Raw genomic sequence first — 16,888 nt, 5'->3', positions numbered from 1 at the left:
GAGGGAAACAGATCTTTTTATTTTTTATTTTTTATTATTGAAAAGAGGTATTAGGCCTCTTAGAGCACCCATCTAATCCTCGGGCATGTGCAGCCCCCCAACACACACAACAGGTAATTTCTGGGACAACACCCAGAGGTTGGCCCCTAAGTTGGGATTTGAATTCCACTTTCTCAGATGGTTAGGGAACCAAATCTTCCCCTTCACAGAACCTAATGGATCTCGTGGGAAAATGAGGTTTTGGGGAAGGAGTTTTGACTAGGACATCATCATATCTGATAGATAATAGGGAGATTTGCCTGCCAGACCTATCTGTCAGCAATTTTATTACAAAACTCCCTTTATAAAGTTTGTTATCGTTATGAATCAGGCTAGCATGATTAAGTAAGATCACTCAGATTCAAAAGATTTTATTTTATACCTTAATCGAATTGAGGAAAGTAGATGGCTATTGAGCTTGTGCTCCCAAATTTAAAACTAAAAGTCAAAGGTGAAATTATCTTTATTTTTTTTTTCAAAGTTCTTAGAATTGTGTCTTTTATAACCCTGTGTTATCAAATCCAAAAACCTTCTGGATGCCACAAATTGTTGTGGTTACGATCCATTCCAAGATATGTTAAATGGAAAATTGAACGCCAAGGGAGTTTTTGTAATAAAATGCAATAGTTAGGCCTGTTAGGTAAATCTCTCTAAATAATAATGTAGGTGTCCTAAGATAGATTCATCGAGAATAGTTGTTTTAAACAAAATGGTAAAATTTTGGATAAGAAAATTACTATTTCTAGGTTAACAACACTATTGCTGCGAGTTTTGAAACGTACCATGGCACGGACGAAAGGGTAGTTATGAATGGAGGTATGATAGCCTCCCATCGCTCTCTTACATTTATTGCTTGAATTGGTCATTGGAGTGCCTTTGGCAAACAAGACAACTGTGTTGTATAGTGACAACATTCTACCAAAAAAAAAAAAAAGCAGCAATCAGTTTACATAATCGAAGAATACAATGATATAGAGATCTTACTTGTGAGTTTTGATATGCATCTACAGTAGTGTGTAATAATAAAAAAAAGTTATTAAATCAAACATTTGTGAAGGTTTAAGTTGAACTACCAAATCTTTCTCATAGCGACTTTTGACTAACAAATCTAGAAGGGGCAATCATAATATGAAGGGGCCGCAAATGTTGCTTAAGGGTCTTGTTAACCTGTGCCCTTAAGGTAAAGACACACGTTAAAGTGCAATAAATACACTTTGAAAATTGGATTTTATACCGAAACTGCCCTTAATTTTTATTTATCAAAATACCCTCGAATTTCATTTTTCAAAGTGTATTTTTATTGGACTTTAAAGTGTGTCCTTAGGGCACACTTCAACAAAACCGTTTAAGTAATGGCATTATTATTTGTGTATTGATTTTGTAACTCAACCAGATAGGATAACTCAAGTGACGTGTAACCTGCAAGAATCATTGATTTCTTTGAGATACACAACTGCACATATTTGAGTTACCCTGCCACGTTACCACATCTATGAGTTTTTGAGTTATCCAGTCAAGTTGAGCTGCAAAATAAGCACTCTTATTACATTAATGTTACGAATTTGAAAGGAAAACGAAGAATTTTGAGTAAGAGGTGGAAGACGATGTCGAAGATAATGATTTTTTAGGACGATGAGGGCATTTAGGTTATTTCTGAGTAGTCTCTCGAAAAAGGCCATCGTCAAGGATGTGTCATTAGTTTAAAAAAAAGGGTATCTGGAATATTCACTAAAATTGGAGGTGTATGTATAAAGTTCTCTAATAATGATTAAATAAGTGGTCAAACATGAAAGTAGCGGTACAGGTACAACGCCCAACCTGTAAGGATATAAATACAATTTTATTGCAAAGGTGGACCATATTCTATAATTTGGATAGCGAAAGGTATCTATAACCTAGGTGGCAGGACCATAGTTTTGTTTCACAAAACTTTCTTATGTTTCCAACAATGCCCTTGCATACATATCAATTTCCATATAAAATAAAGGGCAAAATTTGCAGAGAGTTGAATTTGTTTAATGGATTCAAAGGGAGATGAATGTGAATTAAAAATAAAAATTTAACATGAGAGAGATGCTTTTGGTAACAAAAATAATTGATTTTTTGAAAAAATTGTGTTAAATTATAATCTTGACTTATATTAATGAAGTTTTGAAAATGTATTTTATGCTATGTTAATATAACGAAAGAATGCGAGAATTATGAATGTAAATCTACATTGATTAATTTTTTTTTTTTAATTATAAAATTACCCTTACATTATATTATCTTAGTATTGTCATTGTATGATGATAATTTTGTAAGGATGTTATTTCCATTATATTCAAAAGAAATTGTTGGTAAAATTATCATCTTACAATTACTATAACACCCACACTTTGCCATTACAAGATTATAAAATAAGAAGATTATTAAGGGCATTAATGGTAACCAAAGGCTTTGGAAGATTGTTCCATTTTCAAATATATTGTGCATCTTTAATCTTTCTTGAGTCTAATACTCTCCTTAAAGTATATTTGTCACAGTTGTACAAGGACAACCCCTCTTTTTCTATTTTAACTATTATTAAAAATATTTTTTATGTATTATAAAATATTATTTTTCAATAATTTAAAAATAATAGGACTTAGACCCACAACTCAGTTGGTTTGAAACATTGCAAGGCAACTTTGAGGTCATGGGTTCAAGTCCAGGTGCCCTAGCCACATTAGCTGTGTACTCAAAACCACGTGCATTCCTCAGTTGGTTTGAAACTCCTTCTTTGATTTGGACTTTTACGTTGGTTAGAGAAATATCACGAGTTCCAAAATGATTGGTTAAAGGAGTAAGAATGAACAAAGAAGGAGTTTTAAGGTTTCTTGTTGTTGAATTGTGGTCCCGACCTATTATAGTTTTTTTCTTGTATTATATTTTTACTAGGGTTTGCCTATGACGCAGACATCATGTACAAGAGAAAAGATAATAAAGTTGGGGTATTTAAAGTTGAAGGGGTAATTCAAGCAAAAAAAGTAGTTCTTAGAAGTAGAAGAAGAGAAAATATCGTAAGAGTAAAAGTTGTGTTATCGAGATAGAGATATATCCTTTATGGGTATAAAGATTGAGACAAAGAAGTAGGGCTCACCATTGTGTCTTATTACAGACTAGAATTTGCCAGTGCCTTTGGGGCTTAAGGGGCGAAAAAGAAAAAATAAATAAATTTGAAAGAGTATTATTAAAAAAATTGTGATAATTTGACCATTTTTTTCTATACCTCTAACCTGGTAGTTTACATAACTATAAAGCTTTGTCCTTGTGTATCTCGAAACAAAACGTTACACGTAGAGTTCTTATGCTACTATAGGAATGAGACATCGCTCTGGATTGCGACCCGCAACCCTACTTTTATTTTATTTTTTAACTTATATTATGACCATTTCTCTTTTGGGGATTGTTCTATCCTTCTATCTTCATCACCTCTTCTTCAATTGAAAATTCTTAAATTTCTTTACCACATTAATCCCCCTTAGAAAATATACCAAAAATCTTTGTGTGCGAGGAAGAAGATGGGTGTGCTAGTAAAGAAAAATAAACCAATTAGTGGTTTTATATTTATAGAAAATCCTCTTAAGATTCATAGAAAATCTTTTATCAAAAAAATATATTTATATATAAAAAAAATTAAAAAAACAATTTCTTTTGAACTAGATCCAAGGTTTTAGCCACCGAACTTCCACATAACCCCTAAACTTAAAAATGAAATTAAATGGTGAAAAATAATTTTTTTTTCTTTTTAAAAAGTCATAGAATTTCATCATCTACAACCTTAAAGCGTCGGATCATGTTTTTAGATGCCAAGAAGTGAGTCCAAGGATCCTTAGTAAGGGGGTGAAATCCTTACTAACTTAGTAAGGTTAGGGGGATTATTTTTCTTATAAATATTAGAAGACTATAGACAAAATATTTCTCTAATTCAGAAATGTTTAAAGGGCATTTAAGTAATTTAACTCTAGTAAGGGACGAATATTGGAACTTTGAACGAAAGAGGCGGGAGGCCAGGTATGATCCACTATTAAACGGTAGGGGCCGACAATCAATTCCTAACAACCACCCATAACCCTCTCTCTCTCTCTCTCTCCTCTGAAAAAATTCAAATTTTTTTTTTGGGTTTAATAGAAACCATTAAAAAGAAAATATCAGAAAATAATCGTCACGAATCTCTGCTACTAACACGACTCTCCTCTTAGGTGAGAATTTTAATTTCTAGGATTGAAGAATTTCGATTAGTTTCCATTCATTTAGGGTTTATCTTTAGATTTTTCAATGGAGTTGCAATGAAGAGAAGACCGACTTCTTTCTCTATCCCTCTCTTGTTCCCCTTATAGATAGATTTACCCTTTTGGAGTTTTAGGCGATCTTCTCAGATTTCAAGGGTTGTATTTCTTTGAAATTTTTATGTTAATGATTTTTTTATTTATTTAAAGATTATCTTTTTAGAATTCAGATTCCGGAACCTCCAATTATTAAAATAAAAGTTTTTTTTATTATTTAATTTTTAAATAATTTAGCTGGAAGTAAAGGTTGTTTTGTTATGTGTTCCAATCTGTAACTGTTTTTGGTTTTTTATTTGTCACAGATCTGTTTCGAAGAATGAGAATGTAGTTTTCGTGATTCTTTCATTCATGAAATTGGTATTAGAAAGCTAAAAATTGAATTTTTTTTTCTTACATTTTTTCGTAAACGTGACCAGATCTGTGATCCACTTCGACTGATCGAGTATCCCACGGTTCCCATCTTATCATCATGGTTTCCACAGCAGCCGCCTCACTGTTCTTCCCTTCGTCGTCTTTGATCAAGGGATCAGATAATTTGGATGTTAAGGGCATCAAGTCATCAAAGCCTGCATCTTCTAGAGGTCTACGTGTTAAGGCGAACGCCCAAGCTCCTCCCAAGATCAATGGGACCTCGGTCAGTTTAATGACACCGATGGAACATGTGAAGAAAGAGGATGAGACACTGTTTCTGCCATCAAAGACAACATTCATCAATCAATTGCCTGATTGGGGTGTGCTTCTTACTGCCATCACGGCGTTCTTCTTGGCAGCTGAAAAGCAGTGGACACTTCTTGATTGGAAACCAAAGTATCCCGACACACTCGTAGACCCCTTTGGTTTGGGGAGGATAGTTCAGGATGGTCTTGTTTTCAGGCAGAATTTCTCCATTAGGTCATATGAAATAGGCGCTGATCAGACTGCGTCCATAGAGACATTAATGAATCATTTACAGGCAAGGATACATATGTGTCTTTGTAGGTTTGTTTTTGGAAGTTTGTTCAATCCTCACAAGTATGGGTATTTGCAGGAAACGGCTCTTAACCATGTTAGGGGTGCAGGGTTGCTTGGTGATGGCTTTGGAGCGACACCAGAGATGAGTAAAAGGAATCTAATATGGGTGGTCACGAAAATGCAGGTTTTTGTGGATCATTACCCTTCTTGGTAAGACACTTCCTTGCTTACACAATTTTCCCAGTTTATTAGTGTTGGAAATAAATATGTGTAATGGAAAAAACTTTGTAGCGCCTATTCCGCTTCAAAATTTTGGTAGAACTCTCTCCTTTGGGTTACATGTAGTATCTCCAAGGAGGTATCCCAAATATTAACCAAAAAGTAGAGATGTGAAATAAACACAAAAAGCCATGTGTCATATTATGAGGAGGGTTCCTCCAAAATTTTGAAGCGGCCTGGCCGCTTCAAAGTCGGCATCATGTGAAATCTAGAATGAGTGTTCCAGTTTATTCCCTTGTTGTTTTGCTAGTCCATCGATCTCTTTTGTAAGTTACTCACCCGGTTGACTTTCCACCCAAGGAAATAGACTAATTGTAGATTAGTCAACAAATTGGCACTCTTCTTAAAGTACTACCCCCCACCTCCACCATGGTTCATTGGGTTTTGGATTCTATTACACACGTAATTCAACAAAGCACAGATGATGTATGGGAACCTAATGTAAGCTCACTGGCAAGCTTAATATGCATCAACTCACCCAAAATAACATGAAAATGAGTAGTGTGGATATAGTACTTAGTTATCAGAGGGTGCCATGAAGCGGCTCTGTATGCCTGCCACCTTGAGTTTCACTGTGAACATTTATCACTAACCCAACTCCAAAGTACAGGGTAAAGCTTCAAAGTTTCTTGACAGGCTTAATATTTTGGTCGGCTATGGACTTTGAAGGAAATAAAGTTTTATTTCCTTGAAGCTGACCTTTTCCCAAGCGTTCTGCGAGATATCATAAGTCCATAACCCCTAAAGCCATGCCCATGACATGAATGTGAGACGTTCTATTTTGCTGTTAAGATCTGAGAGAATATGTTAAATTTTAGGGTTGATGCCTTGTTCCTTTGTAGTCCACACATATAACTTGATAGATAGTTCCTTTGGAATTTGCTTAGTCAGGAAATAAGTTGACTGAAGATACCAACTGGTGAAAGTTCAAAAAAGAGGATATGGATGTTGACTATTTTCAATGAAGTTATGGATGTTAACTATTTCAAGTCAACAGTACATCTTTGGCTGATATTTTATTTAATAAGCGCCAATTTACAGTATCATTCTTGTGTGTGAAGTAAAGGAAAATTATTACTCTATTTATATCATTCATCTGGATCTCTGTGACATTCGAATCCTGAAAGCAAAGGTTGTGATACTGTGTTTTAGCATATATGCGTAGCTTCCACATTTAATTTAACTGACATGGACGAATTAGTTCATTCTTACTTTTGCTTTGCAATAATTGCTTATGACAACATAGTCTTTGGGTATCTGAATATTGATTCATCTTTGTCAAAATTATTCATTAGAGGTTGATTTTGAGAACTTTTGCTTCTTGGCTTGGTAGGGGAGATAATGTTCAAGTAGATACTTGGGTTTGTGCATCTGGAAAGAATGGTATGCGCCGTAATTGGCTTGTCCGTGACTGCAAAACTGGTGGAACTTTTGCTCGAGCTACCAGGTTGGAACTTAAGACCTATGACCATCTTTAATTAAAGTTCTATTGGACCTATCTTGAATTTGATGTTCACTTATTTTTAGGCTTTAACAGTTTCTTTGTCTTGAAACCCAATTGAATATTTTCTGATCAGTTGATTGGAGTTTTGGTGGTTGATTGTTTGCAGTGTGTGGGTGATGATGAATAAAGAAACAAGGAAACTATCCAAAATTCCAGAGGAAGTTAGAGGGGAAATAGAGCCTTATTTTATGGATAGTGCTCCTATCGTTGAAGAGGATAGCAGAAAATTACCCAAGCTTGATGACAGCACTGCAGATCATGTCCTAACTGGTTTAACTGTAAGTATGAGTTTGGAATATAAATGTTGCATTATTAGATTTTGTGCCATGGTGTTTCTACTCCCAATTGGTTTTACTGACAGTGATCTATATTCTTAAAACCTCCAGCCCAGATGGAATGATTTGGATGTCAATCAGCATGTGAACAATGTCAAATACATTGACTGGATTCTTGAGGTAAACATCCTTGCCAAGCAAGTTACTTTTTTCTTTTCTTTTCAGTGCATGAGTCAAGTATGTGCTGTTTGTGATTTGATAGGAAATGTGAAATCACAAATGCATCTAATTCATCTCTTTGCCATAATTCAAAGTGGCACATCGCCAAATGTCCAAACATGGTGCAACTAGTTGGACTGTACAGCGTTTTAATGTGCTAAAAACATTGCTTTACCAAAAATGCCCTCTGAATGATTAAAACGCTGGACTGTTCAGCGTTTTAATAGCTTGCTTTAACACGACAGGAATTTAGCTTCCACTTTAAACGTGGACAGTCCAGCGAGTTACTAAAACGCCGGACTGTCCAGCGACTTAATTCGTTTTTGGTAATTTTTGAAAAAATATATTCTTTTTATAAATATTAAACTATTTAACCCTCTTTTAGTAATTTTCCCAACAAAAAAAAAAAATGCAGAGTTGATGAATTAATCCAACACATAGTAAATTTATCAAATGTGATGTGCATTGTGGCCTTCCCCCTACAAGGTGACTCCTTTCTCCATTGTAGATCAGTGCTTAGAATGTGTCATGCGCTGTCTTGTTCCCTGCAAATTCTCAAATACTTTCTTTTATTGTCTCGCAGAGTGCTCCGGCCTCAATCTTGGAGAACTATGAGCTTTCAGGCATGAGTCTGGAGTACAGGAAGGAATGCAGGAGGGACAGTGTTCTGCAGTCTCTGTCTGCTGTCTCTGGTGACGCAACTGGTTGTTCCCCAAAAGCTGAGGAGGTCGAGTGTGAGCACTTGCTCCGTCTAGAGAGCGGGGCTGAGATTGTGAGGGCAAGGACTATGTGGAGGCCAAAGCACACCAACCTCTAGGGTTACTGTGGATATATTTTTTTCTTTCTCCAATTTGTTTATTATATTTGTTCAATCTTGCAGCAATTCTTTTTTGTTCATGTATATTTGAAGCAAATGTATTCAGTGTTTGCTTAATTTTCATTTTTATGACGTATTGACTTTGTTTTATGGAAGAACGGTTTTGTGTGTTTGTGCGTGGAGCGTATCTTTGTGTCCTGTTAGTGAGAATGGATATGAAGACACACTAACATGACATTTGTTTGCCTGTTCTTTTATTTCAGTTTCAATTCCCATGAAAGGTGGATTCTCCCTAAACCAGTCAAGGGTATCGATTATCACTAAGTCTAGTGCAGGAAAAACATTGAACTCTGGAGATGTGTTTTAGTATATAAAATCATTTTAGTGGTTATCTATCTGGTTGGTCTGCTTTTAGAAGTGTAGTAATGTTCCCTAAACATGAATCACCGACTGAGGATATGAACACACTTGAATTGCATTGAAGATATGGCTTGAAGATAGAATCTGACCTAAATTTTTTTTGTGTGGGTACAAGGCTTTTGATGACAATAACATTGATGATTTCTTATTCTTTTAGAAGAAACATGACTGATGGTTTCATAGTTTTTATTGAAGGATCACGAACTTGTGTTCGTGATGCTGCACTATGAAATGTTTTCTTTTAGAATGGATTCGAATGATTAGGTGTTTTTTTTTTTTCTTTTCTTCCTATCACAGAGATACAATTTAAGGTTCGAAATCTCAAGAGACTTATTTTCTTCCAAGGAGTAGATTCAAAATTAAGATAAGAAATGACAAATATGAAAATAGTGGCCTCCATTCGTAAAATTTGTGAAAAATGTTAACTGATCCGTAGGTGGGACGGATTATAGTAATTTGTTCCAAACCGAGGCATAAACAAAGGCAAGGATACTCTTTCTAAAAGATTCTCTAAAGGTCCCAATGCACAAATAAAGGATTTCTTTTGACATGAAGTGAATATATTCGAATAACTGGGACTCATAGTTATGAGATGATAAAATATGGTAAAACCCATATCAAGAATTGGTTCGTGTAGGAATGGACATATTTGTTCATGTAAGAAAGGAAGTAGAATACCAAATGGAGTTATTCCTGTTCAAGCAATTTTCAACAACGGGGGCGGTTATTTGCACACACTGAAATGGCTCAATGCACTCACTTAAGTGACTTTTGTAAATTAAAAAAACAAAAAACAAAAAACAAATACTGATTTCACCATTTCATTTTGGCTTATTGCACCCACCACCACCTATCGAACATAAACCCACTTCTTCTTCAAATTCATCTTCTTTTGAGTTTTGCGAGAAGTTGAATAAATGGAGATAAGGTTTTAGATTTTTTTTTTTCTTCTTCAAGTTATCTTATTTATTTGAAATTTATTTTACTTTTTTACATTTAATCATCAAGGAAAACAAAAAATCACTATTAAAATCTTAAAACGACAATTTTGAATCAAAGAATTCGAAGATTTTTTTGACAGTTTTGTTCGATAGGTTCAAACCTGAATTTGTTTTAACAAATTCGGTAGGTAACCATTGAATATTACTAACTAGATTCTGTAGGTACCTACCGATCAAGGCTTTCTACTAAAAATTGCAAAACCGATTCGATAGGTACCTACTGAACAAAACATGTGAATGATTTCGACTCGATTGAAAGTGTTTAAGGTAAAAAAAAAAGAAAGTAAGATCAAAGCTTAAAACCCTCATTAAAACCTTTTTAGATGCGAAGAAGAAAAAAAATGGTTCGATAACTTTAGGTGGGTGAAATAAGCAATCTAAGTTCAGCCATTCACTCAAGAGCAAGCACACGATCCCTACTATCTAAGCACAAAATCCAAGGGTCGAGTTATTCTTTTTCTAATTATACCTACCTAATACATGAAGTGCGATGTGTCCTTCCATTTGTAGTTTGTAGAAGGCTGTGGTCATCCATAACAACTTCGTGTGTTTCAATATGGATTGATTGCAATTTTATCTTGGTTTCATTCTCAAAGAAGATTAGAACTTAAAAAAACAAAAAACAAAAATTAGATATCCTTACCATACATGGGTTTGTCGGGGCCAAATTGAAGGTTGATCATGGAGATCCTCCTCCTAAAATATCTACACTCTGAAACCCTCCCGTCAGTTCATAAGTTTTAGGTGACGTGCAAGATCCAAATAAATTTAATTTCTAATTTACTTTTGAAAGGTTACAAGGTTCAGAATTAACTGATTTTTGGTGTGTGATTTCCATGATAAACAGGTTGTCATGTAAAAAACGCATACAAATAGCCCCTCACGTATGGCCCGAGACAAAAAAATTTCTGTGGACCAAATGACTAAACATCCCTGAGATAAAAGAGAAATAAATCCAATAGGCTTCTTCAAGCTGAAGCAAAATGTAAATATCCTTTATATGCACTAGAATTTAGATACTGTTTGATCTCAATTATCACAAAATTACTTACTTTTTAACTTATACAAGAAGCTTTTCAATTCAGTCTGGGATTAAATGGCTGCTCATGAAGCGGTCCATTAATAGCCCTTTCCCCTTCAACCAATGCATGGCAACAATTCTTTTAGCAATCCTTCTCCAGGAAGCCATTCGGACCCAGTAATATTTGCTCACAAAGGCAAACAAGGGCATCGATGGATATTGGACAACCAGCCATATTCTGATCACCACAAGCTAGCAAACAAGATCTTACATAAATGAGGCTCACAAATTTCCCGACTAAAAGACGGTGGTACCATATGTATATCTGCCGGTCAACCCATTAACCATCCTCCAAAATTGGTACCAGCTGGAATTCAGTGCAGACGGAAAGCCCCTTCACTGCTTTCCCCGACCTCACTCTTGCAGAGTGGACACGACGCATTGATCTTCAACCATTTGTCCACACATTCTGTGTGAAAGAAATGTGTGCAGGGCAGCTCCCTCAGCTCTTCATTGTCAGCATATTTTGCCAAGCAAATGCAACAAACCTGCATAGGTCATCAGAGCGGTCAATGACCCATCATCAAAGAGAAAATTTAAGGTCTCCATCTTGTAGTCTATTTATTAATTTTTTTGGTGGATAAGCTGGACTTGAACCCACGACCTCAAGGTTGCCTTGCAATGTGTCAAACCAACCGATCTATGGGTCTAAGTCAGTTGTAGTCTATTTGTTGAGTGTATATTTTCCTCCACTCTCGGGTGTCATACCCCAGTTAAGTCCCGTGACCCTCTTATATTCATAGTTCTCCCCCTCTCCAACAGATTAGTCTTTAGGAGTAGTTAGTTGGTTACATGGTATTAGAGCGCTAGGTTCGTATAGGTCACGGATTCGACTCTTTCAAACCTTATGAGTGAGGGGGAGTGTTGGGTGTATATTTTCCTCCACCTCGACTCTCAGGTTTGTCACACCCCAATTAAGCCCCATGACCCTCTTATATTAATAGTTTTCCCCCTCTCAAATGGACCGATCTTTTGTAGTAGTTGGTTGGTACCACTATTTTTTTTTATCGATAAAGTTAAATTTATTGAAAAAAGAGAGCGAGGGGGTCGAGATGACCAACCCAGAACAAACGACATAACAAAAGAGGTAAAAAAACAAACAACATGCGAATGACAAGTTACTCTCGCGGCAACGAGCAAACCCTATCTCATCACACAAGAAAATCTTCATAGAAGACCCCCTTAAATTCCTTGTGAAGTTTACTCCCCAAGAGAACATGAGTTCCAAATAGAAAGAACTAATCCTTCCATTGTAGAAGCTTTCCCTCACAAAGAGATGTACCAGTTTGATGGGTCCAAGCTAGCATGACTCAATCCCAGGACCAAATAGATTGATGTAAACATCTTATACATTGCACTGCTTTGGAGACATGGTGGCCACTACATATCTGTCTGTTGAATTATTTGGCCAAAATTCAGTTTTGGCATAAAAGATCTCCCAGGAGTGGTACCCATCCCTATGCAACACTCCATCATTGATGATAGGTTCTCCCACACAATAACCAGCATGGATTAGCACCCCATCTATAGGTGATGGAGCATTCCTGATAATAAAAAAAAGGGCAATGCAAACATGGATGGTTCCGTGCCAGAGGCGAAAACCCATAGTCCATGATGAAGTATAATCTCGGGCCAACTTTCCTCATTCTTTAAAAAAAAAAAAAAAGTACACCACTTAGTATGTTTAGGCACTTGAGCATCAAAGAAAACTTACATCATCTTCCCCTGAGATTGCACGCTCTGTGTCGGTGCCAGCTGCCAAGAATCCACCCACACCCGGGGGGCCTCTACTGTTTTTATTAATTTTGAATTTGTAAGTAGGGAGAGCACTAATAGATTCTGGGGTAGCTCCTCTAGCCTGAGTCAGATCTTCTCGAAAACCCAGGACGGAAATTATACAAGGCAAGCAGCAGCAGATTGTTGCACATAGAATGAAAGGCATGGCATATCCAATACAGCTGAAGGTAAGGAACACTATACATAATCTGCAAGTAGGCCCAGATTTGGGTCAAGTCCTCTTAACAACAGATGAAAGTAAAAAAGAAAAAAGAAAAAATCAGTGTCATAGAGGTCATCAACCACTACCTGTACAAGTTGGGAGCCTCGGATGAAGAGGAATGCCCTCCAAATATCCATACATTGCCAACTACAAACCAAACTGCAAAAAAGCAATCCAGAGCCATCTTGAAGTGCTCTACAAGTGCATTGAACCTCCTGAACACAAACCATATTTCCATTAAACCATTCCTTTTATAATTGAAGATCAAAACTAGTAGATATTTGCAACTAGGAAAATATCAAAAGCTTACAGAAGTTAAGAACCCAAGAAGAAATTGAATGATATACATGAAGCCCACTTAATGAGATCAAAGGACGAAAAAATCTAATAGTTGTTAATGTCTGAAGGAGCCCCACTTAGTGAGACAAAAAAAGAAAGAGAATCTCGTAGTTGTTGATTTCAGAAGAAAATAGAAAAAGAAACAAAGCTCACTGCTGATATTTGGGAAACCTTTTTTTCTTTCTTTTTTCCATTTCCCCCCTTTCTTTGGTAATTATAATTGACTGATAAATATAGTTGATCTCTTAGAATTTTCTGATACCAAGGAAATTTGACTCTTACAGCAGAACCACAAAACATTGACTAGTAGGAACTATTTAAGATCAAAATCATCATAAAAACAGGACATGGCAAGTGATTCTTGATTGATCATTCTGATCATCTTTAACATGACACTCTTGAGCTAAGATATACAATTTTGCAATCGTAGCACCAGACCAGAGCTTTCTATGAGAGTATGACACCCCTGCATCATCTTTAACATGACAATCTTGAGCTAAGATATACAATTTTGCAATCGTAGCACCAGACCAGAGCTTTCTATGAGAGTATGACACCCCTGCAATTGATTTTCCCAGAGCCTATGCTTTATGCACATGTATGGGTGTTGAAGTCCACCATGGATACAGAGCATTCGAGTTAGCATCCTCAGAAATAGATTCATGGATTCAGTATTATTTTTCAAATAATTTAGAAAAAAAAAAAGTAACTATTTATGAAAAACAAAGGTCTATCAAATATATGTAAGGGAACATAATATCTAAGATCAAATGCTTCCAGACTAAATGACCAGTAGCCTACCAGGACACCTGGAACAAGTTCACTTCACAGAGCTTCGCACTTCCCCATTACCCAAAAAGTCCCCCACGACCAAGATAGATAGTTTGAACTCTCCTTATGCCTCCAACACCATCAAAATGGTGACCTTCATAAAAGTCCCCCTCCATTGGACTTCTTTTCTGCCATTAGAACTATACTCCCTATTCTTAACTTTCTATTTTATTGTAATTGAATCACAGAACAGTCCTCTCCAACCTGTAAATCCAACAAACATTGCTCCTATTACAAAGCACAATGCGCTATATGACAAACCGAACATATACCCTTTAAATTCAGCCTTTTTCAGTTGTTAAAAATCGTTTACCCTACATGTTAACGCTTTTTTTTATAGAAAAAAAATCCAAGGATATCTAAGTCATTGTATGGTAGGCTCTCAAACAAAATCAAAGCCAATGGGGACATGTCATCAGTTTGAAAACTCATGGGTATCTCAAATATTGACCAAAACGTAGAGAGGTATGTCTAAATAACTCTTACCAGAAAGGTGAATATTGTCTATGCAAATCCTGATTTTTTTTCAAGGAATAAAAATACCTTGTATCACACTAAATAATACAACACTTTATTAAACAAGATTATCTAATTGAAATTTCTAATGATCTTATAAATTAATTATAAAATAATTTTTATCTATTTGAAAACCAAACGTGATTTAACTACAATGATCAATTGGGAACAGCACTGGTCCTCACGCACCTTAGATAAGGTTAAAAGATAATAAAAGAGTACCCATGCATCTAAAAAGCACAATTACACATTCTACACAATTAGAGATCAAATAATACAGCCACGCTCAGTAATAAACTAAATCATACCTTGCAGTTGGGCTTGCCACATTTTGACCATTCCGTGTGGCCGTACCTGTGTTGCTTTCCTCTTCCGAGGCCCGTGAAACTGAATTAGCCCTATATGGAATAGGTTCAGAGGGAGGGTTGCTTTGAGAAGAACCCTGGCGTGGTTGTGCTGAATCATGCTGAGTGCCCCGGCTGTTACGGTGAAGGTAGCGCCAATAAAGAAGAGGGAGGGTAGCGACGCATCCGGATGCATAACCAACAATCCATGCAAACAATGGGGCTTGAGGGTTTTCATCTCTTGATAAGGACAAAACTACGATGGACGCAATAATCTGGCTCACAGTGACAACTAGTTCAATGGAAATCCATAACATGGAATTCAAGGGGCTCCTACGATGACGAACATATCCATCACCTCTCCTTCGGAGGGAAGTGTTCCTGGAGTTCAATCCATTTGAAGAAGATGAGAAAGATTGAGAAATGGGGACCAATGTACTACTCGAAGGTCTATCTTCACGCATTAGTGGGTCTAGGCTAGGAGGATCACAACCAGACGAGCTTGAAGAGGAAGCATCTCCACCCCTCGCAATCTCAATTATATGCTCACGATTATGATCTTCTTGATGCTCCATTAACAAAGGTTGTCTGTCCGTTTGGTCTTCACGATGCTGTTCCAATGAGGGAACGGCCATCTAAGTCCCCCGACGGACTTGGAGGGAAAGAAAGCATAGGATGGCTGTGATCAGATTTCTTCCTTCTTTCGACAAATTTCAAACCTTTTCTTATAAAAGATAGGTGGTCGTATGGCCTACCAATCAATTTCACAAATTTTGCACCAAAAAATCAAATCATTCCGAATTCACTTAACGATTTTTATCCTGTTTAGGAAACAAGATGCCACATTTCCAATCATGTACTCAGAGCGTCGATCAAAGTAGAACAAAACCCTTAAAAATATGAATAAAACCGATTATGTTTTTGCAGGATTAGCTGAAAACAGTCACAAACGACGATTACTTGCAAATATATAACAATTCTAACTACAGCACCACCCAGTCCATACCTACAAAAGAGACACAGATTAATCCTCAGAAAGATTATTAAACAGAAGAGAACACCATCACAACAACAAATAAATAATCATAGAATTTCATTGGTTTTTCTCAAGAAAACAGAGTGATATAAACCTCCTTTAATAATAAATTGACCAAAGAAATCCCAATTTCAACTCAAATCTTGATTCAATAAGCAACAACAACAACCTAACAAAGCAAAATACGACCCAACTACCAAATCAGCGATAAAGAAACAAAATCACAGAAACCCATATCCATTTCAGGCTTGTGAACACAATCAAGATTACAGAAAGCTCTTCCCCACCACAAACGAATCAAATCAAAACCCTAATGTCCAAAATTTCGTCTATCTTTAAATAAAAAAAAAAAAAAAAAAAACTTAACCGGTCGAGCTCCCACAAATTCAATCATGGATTCAAGAGGGTCAAACAGAAGAAGAGGAAAGATTAAAACCCATAGATTAAAAGAAGGTTCCGACTTCTGAATCGGTTTGAGTTACAGAAACAAAAAAAACCTGAAAAGATCCAGAAAACTTATATAATTAAAAAAAAAGAAGCAAACGTACCAGATTTCACCAACTAGTCGCCATTAAATGAATTATTTGTTGACGATTTATTTTTTCTCAATTAAATTTCTTGAGATATTTCACCAGCTTTCGATCTCCATAGAGTCGTCGTAAAGAGATATAAAGAGAGAGAGGATTTGCTTCTTTTTTTCATTTATTTGAAGGATAACAATGAGATGATGTCATACATTAAGGTCTACTTTATTAAGTTACCAAACCCTTGTAAGTCGTCCGATTAAGCACGATATCAGTTCTTATGGACTTATATTTCTGATCAAAAGCTTGTAGTGATGTTTTTTAAGTTACTTCGAATAGTACTGAAGATAAGATTATAACATCACTACATCAGCGTCCCTATTGTAGAGTACCAGTTACTTTG

General features: G+C 36.1%; 2 protein-coding genes across 2 annotated transcripts; one reads left to right on the top strand and one right to left on the bottom strand.

Moving 5' to 3' along the window:
• The first annotated feature begins 4,107 nt into the window (after positions 1-4,107).
• On the top strand, positions 4,108-8,568 carry LOC147397213 (palmitoyl-acyl carrier protein thioesterase, chloroplastic-like). Its single transcript, XM_086452740.1, has 7 exons — positions 4,108-4,262; positions 4,766-5,301; positions 5,377-5,510; positions 6,913-7,026; positions 7,190-7,361; positions 7,470-7,538; positions 8,161-8,568. The coding sequence occupies exons 2-7, from the start codon at positions 4,819-4,821 to the stop codon at positions 8,392-8,394; spliced, it is 1,206 nt and encodes a 401-aa protein (XP_086308866.1). The 5' UTR covers positions 4,108-4,262; positions 4,766-4,818; the 3' UTR covers positions 8,395-8,568.
• A 2,221-nt stretch (positions 8,569-10,789) lies between these two features.
• Positions 10,790-16,659, bottom strand: LOC147397212 (E3 ubiquitin-protein ligase At1g63170-like). Its single transcript, XM_086452739.1, has 5 exons — positions 16,510-16,659; positions 14,890-15,931; positions 12,982-13,110; positions 12,611-12,881; positions 10,790-11,384 (listed from the first exon to the last, which is right to left on the bottom strand). The coding sequence occupies exons 2-5, from the start codon at positions 15,558-15,560 to the stop codon at positions 11,211-11,213; spliced, it is 1,245 nt and encodes a 414-aa protein (XP_086308865.1). The 5' UTR covers positions 15,561-15,931; positions 16,510-16,659; the 3' UTR covers positions 10,790-11,210.
• Between the last annotated feature and the right edge of the window lie 229 nt (positions 16,660-16,888).

Source organism: Akebia trifoliata, chromosome 8 (assembly GCF_017979445.1).
Source record: "Akebia trifoliata isolate Shusen 1 chromosome 8, ASM1797944v1, whole genome shotgun sequence".
Lineage (NCBI taxonomy): Eukaryota > Viridiplantae > Streptophyta > Magnoliopsida > Ranunculales > Lardizabalaceae > Akebia > Akebia trifoliata.
Note: the sequence above shows the minus strand (reverse complement) of the source record. Positions and strands in the feature narration are given on the sequence as shown.

Bases quoted from the DNA above. Each gene is read 5' to 3' on its own strand.
- LOC147397212 (XM_086452739.1), bottom strand. From the start codon at position 15,560: ATGGCCGTTCCCTCATTGGAACAGCATCGTGAAGACCAAACGGACAGA. The intron at 12,882-12,981 runs GTAGTGGTTGAT...GCCTACTTGCAG, and splicing joins GAGGCTCCCAACTTGTACAG to ATTATGTATAGTGTTCCTTA. The intron at 11,385-12,610 runs GTAAGTTTTCTT...TGACCTATGCAG, and splicing joins CAATCTCAGGGGAAGATGAT to GTTTGTTGCATTTGCTTGGC.
- LOC147397213 (XM_086452740.1), top strand. From the start codon at position 4,819: ATGGTTTCCACAGCAGCCGCCTCACTGTTCTTCCCTTCGTCGTCTTTG. The intron at 7,027-7,189 runs GTTGGAACTTAA...GATTGTTTGCAG, and splicing joins ACTTTTGCTCGAGCTACCAG to TGTGTGGGTGATGATGAATA. The intron at 7,539-8,160 runs GTAAACATCCTT...ATTGTCTCGCAG, and splicing joins ACATTGACTGGATTCTTGAG to AGTGCTCCGGCCTCAATCTT.